Source organism: Eimeria maxima, genomic scaffold (assembly GCF_000499605.1).
Source record: "Eimeria maxima Weybridge genomic scaffold, Emw_scaff1443, whole genome shotgun sequence".
Classification (NCBI taxonomy): Eukaryota; Apicomplexa; class Conoidasida; order Eucoccidiorida; family Eimeriidae; genus Eimeria; species Eimeria maxima.
In genome coordinates, this window is record NW_013564401.1 from 1 (window position 1) to 4,544 (window position 4,544).

General features: G+C 51.1%; 2 protein-coding genes across 2 annotated transcripts; one reads left to right on the forward strand and one right to left on the reverse strand.

Moving 5' to 3' along the window:
* Positions 1-501, forward strand: EMWEY_00052710 (hypothetical protein; the record flags this gene model as incomplete). Its single annotated transcript, XM_013479903.1, has 3 exons — positions 1-79; positions 201-276; positions 409-501. Coding segments are annotated over 3 exons (248 nt in total), but the record flags the coding sequence as incomplete, so codon positions are not given.
* Positions 502-1,703: 1,202 nt separating this feature from the next.
* On the reverse strand, positions 1,704-2,834 carry EMWEY_00052720 (hypothetical protein, conserved; the record flags this gene model as incomplete). Its single annotated transcript, XM_013479904.1, has 3 exons — positions 1,704-1,810; positions 1,902-2,147; positions 2,285-2,834. 3 exons carry the CDS (start codon positions 2,832-2,834, stop codon positions 1,704-1,706), a joined length of 903 nt encoding a protein of 300 aa, XP_013335358.1.
* Between the last annotated feature and the right edge of the window lie 1,710 nt (positions 2,835-4,544).

Genomic DNA, 4,544 nt, shown 5'->3' on the forward strand with positions numbered 1-4,544 from the left:
AGGACATGATCGAGTGGAGCGAGAACTTCCTGCGACTACAGCGCTCCGTCCTTCCACCTGCCGACTACTTAGCCTCATGGTGGGTCAGCACACTGGTTAAACCACACACGCAAGCTTCTGCGCGTTTTAGTTGAATGACATATTTTTCGAGCTAAAATCTGGCTAACCGTTCTTCGTGTGCTTGTGGCATATATGATTAGGCTCAGGCACTGCCGCATACGAGATGAAATAGAAACGCTCGGTGGCGATCTCACCGATCTCTCCAGAATGGTTGTGGTGAGGTTGTGGTTTTACTGCAGAGGCGTGATCATGTCTGGTAGAGTGCCGTTCCTATAATCGAACAACATTGTAGCCAAACTTCGAGCAGCACCAACTACCCTCAACGCGTGTTCTTTCGTTCTTCTGCAGCCAAACATGCGGCTGGATGGCGTCGTCGAATTTCTTACTGAGACGGCACTCCAGCACAAAGAGCTGCACCGGCTGGCCAATAAAAAGAATTGATGCACACTAGCTGCTAGTCTGAAGTTTCTGAAAAAATTCCCCCAACGTCACCAATTTCTTGGGGTCTCCAGATGCCGGTTTGCATGCAAGCCTATAACGGTGTACACGGCTAAAGGAATGGCCGATACAGTGGAAGTGGAGGGTATCATTTACGGGGATTTCGAGAGGCAGACCCTACCAGGCATTCGACAATTTTTAGCAGCTCACTTTGTAGCGGTGTTGTTAGCACTTACTCCTAGCTAATATTTGCATACCCTTTCATGCGCTGCACAACAGATGGACCTGCATCTGAAAGACGCATGCAGACCTCGAGTCCCTACGCGAGCCGCATAGCCCTAAGATGAATAGTTGCCGCAAAAGGAGGCGAAGGAGCTCAAAAATAAAAACTAGACTGAATTACATGATTTCACGAGCATTGCATTATGCATTCCCTCCCTCCTACTACCCGTCTGAAGGAACTCCTTGTCACCCTCAGCCCATAGTGTCGTGCGAAGTTAGCCTATCGTAACCTAGCATCATCACTTCGTCTTCTCCTCCTCGCTTATGTTTGCGGGCTGCTAGTTTGAATCTCCCAGATGCTCAGAGGCTCACTATCCACAAAACAACCCTGTATTTATCCAAAATTCGAACTGTGCTAGGCTATCTTTCGGCAGACAATATCGCAGGTGAAGAGAACTTCCAATCTTCAACCTTGCACATTGGCCACATTCTTCCCTCCGCAGGCGTTCCAGCATTGCCCAGAACAATTTCGGTTGTACATACACAACACGGTGTCGTACAAGTCCAGTCTTTAGTGAAAGTCTGCCTTGCGTTGTGGTTGGCAACGAATGCGTACTGTTCAGTTGGCAGCACCGTTCCCCTCCACTTTCTACCAACAGTGGGGGATGGTATGTACTAGACTCACCCTCACGTAACCATTTCCTACCTGCATAAGATGACGCGTTCAATACTTCAGCCTTGGCCACAGGTGGGCTTTGCTCGCAGTAGAGTCCGAAGCAGCAGGGACTATACATACAAGTTAAAAACCTGTGCAGTGCTTTGACTGCATAGTTGGCCGTCATTTCATCACATTCGTAATGATTCTTAAGCATCCTCTGATAAATTGACGTGGCAAGGGACCCAGTCTACATTGCCCGCGCCCAAAACACTATTTCGTTTTGACCTTTTAACCTGGCGCTTCACTCTGCAGGGAAACGTCCCTGCTACGCCAGTACAGGCAGTACTACTACTGCTGTGTCTGACTCTATCTCCGTAACCAGCCGGCTACTGTCGTTGACTGAACGGTGATTTCTGTGACCCATCAAGCTGCCTAAAAAGGTCAACACATCGAACAAAGCCGGGAGGCAAACAGAGGCTGTTTCCTGCCGATGATGGTGAGGGCCCATCAATCAGCGTCTTACATCCCATACAAGACATTTTATCCGCTCTTCCAGCCCCTTTCCTCTTCGATTGTTCGAAGGCTACATGTTGTAGCTTGGCTGCGGTTTCTGTTGACTCGTGACAATGCTGTATGGTAGCGTCAAGTGGCTCAGCATTTCGGTCGCGAAGGCGTCGAAACAATTTGAGGAAAACTTCCCGGGGCAGCGGCATCGCGCCTAGAGATGCTTTGTAAGGTAAATTCATTCCTAAATCCAAAAGCTCATGCCCTGCAAACTCACCACACTCACACGGTAGACGAGGCAACGGCAAAGCTGCTGCACAGGTCTTCGGTCACACAGTCACCCATCATTACTCGGCACAAAGTGGCATATTCCCTGGGAGCCCACTGTTAAGTTTCACGTACCAGCTTTACGGAGGAGCAGCCTGGTGGCTGTGAGCTGCGCAGTCCCAGCTGAGTCTGCATCCGTGAAGGCTGTTAGGCTGGTGTACACTCTGCCGACAGATACGCCGACTTCTCCTGCAACAAGACAAAGGTCCTTGTATTGTGTGCTCGCTTCTCCAATACGAGGAGACGCGCCAAGAGAGGCCAAAGCCTCTGACAAAGTCATTGCAGGTGCATCGCTTCCCTGGGTGGCTTCAGTTGAGCACCCTGTCCCTGCCGTAGAGCTCTTCAGTGGCAAAAACTTGGTAGTCGCGATTTCGCACAGAGGCACCCAAACTTCAAAACTGTGTAGGTGCACATCTTCAGGACAGAGGCGTCCGCTACTTGTTTGTTGCACAGTCTGGTGTACGTTGGGATGGGTAGGAGCTTGGACCTCAGTAGATTCTTCAGGCGACTCGCCCCGCTGGCGCCGCAATGCAGCATCGCGCAACGTTCGCCGGTGCAAAGCTCTGAGACACTGTGGCGGTACCGACCCCACATCACACGCAGTAGCCCAACCGTGAAAACCCATTGCCCTTTTCCAGAAACCAGATAGTCACTCTAGTTGCTTTCACCTGCTCCTAATTATTCCTGACATAGCGACACCAGCAATGTTATACTTGTGGGTACTTTTCAATGGCTGTGAAGAAGTAACGGAGACAGCTAAAATCGCCTGGTGGGTACAGTCAGTTGAACCCAGTGGTCGCACCTGCCGTACGGGCTTCCACAGCCAATTTTCGCCGTGGCGCCTCACACATCCGGCCAAAACCTGCACCCAACATCGGCGCAGCAAATGTGCCCTCTCGATGAGCGCACACTTCCTAGCGATGCGCTGCTGAAGGAGGGCATCGCCTGCTGCCAAAAAGCAGTTGTGGCAGAACAGTGCGCAAAGGACAACCAACCTCGTCAAAAGCCCTGTCTACGGAGAAAAGGAAAGGCCGAGCCTTTCGCCGCAGGTTCTTCGAGGCCAGAATAGTGCCTTCATCCTTCTTCAAGAAGAGGCACATCCGTTCTACGTGCAATTTCGGGAGTAACAGTGTTGTGCTCAATTGGAGAGATGTTGGGCCTGTAAAGTAAATCCACAGGAGCAACCGGGACAAAAATGTGACGCTGTGAGTCAGCAAACGTTGATCCGAGCCTCCGCATCCCAGGTCAAGAAGATGTATGAGCAGCTATATGCCTAGCCGCTGGAACTTTGCAGGGGACCGTCGTCGCGGAAGGAGGCAACCAACAAAACATGGACAAATCTCACTACTAATAGTTACGCATTTGCATCCTATAATGCTGTTTGCATGTGTGTATATGTATTTGTTGGAGAGAAAGGGGGGTTGCTGACCACGTGAATATACGAAGCGCTCTGCAATTGGCAAAAAGCCGGCGCGGCAAAGTCTGGCGTAACCGCATGGAGATGACTCCTTAGCCCACGTATATGAACCTGAGGAATAAAAACGCCATGCACACTGTGTAGGCGCCAGATAGTTAGAAGGACACTCTCTATTCCATCAAGTCGCATAAAATGTCGAATTGACAGTTCGCGGGCTCTAATGGGGCCCCGATGTGCTGTGAACTACCGCGTATTGCTAGCACCTGTAGGGCCAATTCCTCGTATCACAATACCAATGGCGGATGTATTTCAATGCCGGATGTATTTGTTGACAACATACTTGCCTTGGTAACCACTGGCTGTGATGGCATCCGCAAGCCTTTCTTCGTCCGTTCGTTCGTCAACTATGGGGAGGTAAGATAAAAAAGGATGGCATTGTACCAAGGAGTCAAGATGACTCGCTGGAGCGGCAGAGCAGCTGCAGGAGCAGCACAAGGAACATCTGCAAGCGTGGTGCTGGCGAGCAACTCCTCCACAAACATTCAGAGCACAAGTAGAGCAAGAGCCCGTGGAGGACCCCGGAGGTGAGGAGAAGTCAGGAGGTGAGGGCCGGCTGGCGAGGGGGATATGAGAATCCTCTGACACTTCACTATAGTTACAATAACTTTGGGTAGAATGTCCCTTGGGCAGACTCGCTTCTGAAGTGGAAGAGCCACAGCAGCGATCGCGGGAGGGTGGCTTCGTTTCGTGGCAGGGGCAGCAGCAGCAGCAGCAGCACCCTTTAGTCATGGCCTCCGATATAGTAGTGGATGCGCACAATGCCATTTGCAGGGTAAGGAGGCAACCCTACAGCCGATCTCTGCCAAAAAAAGGCTTGCTTGCCGCGTCAATTTACCCTATTTGATGGGGACGTGGAAG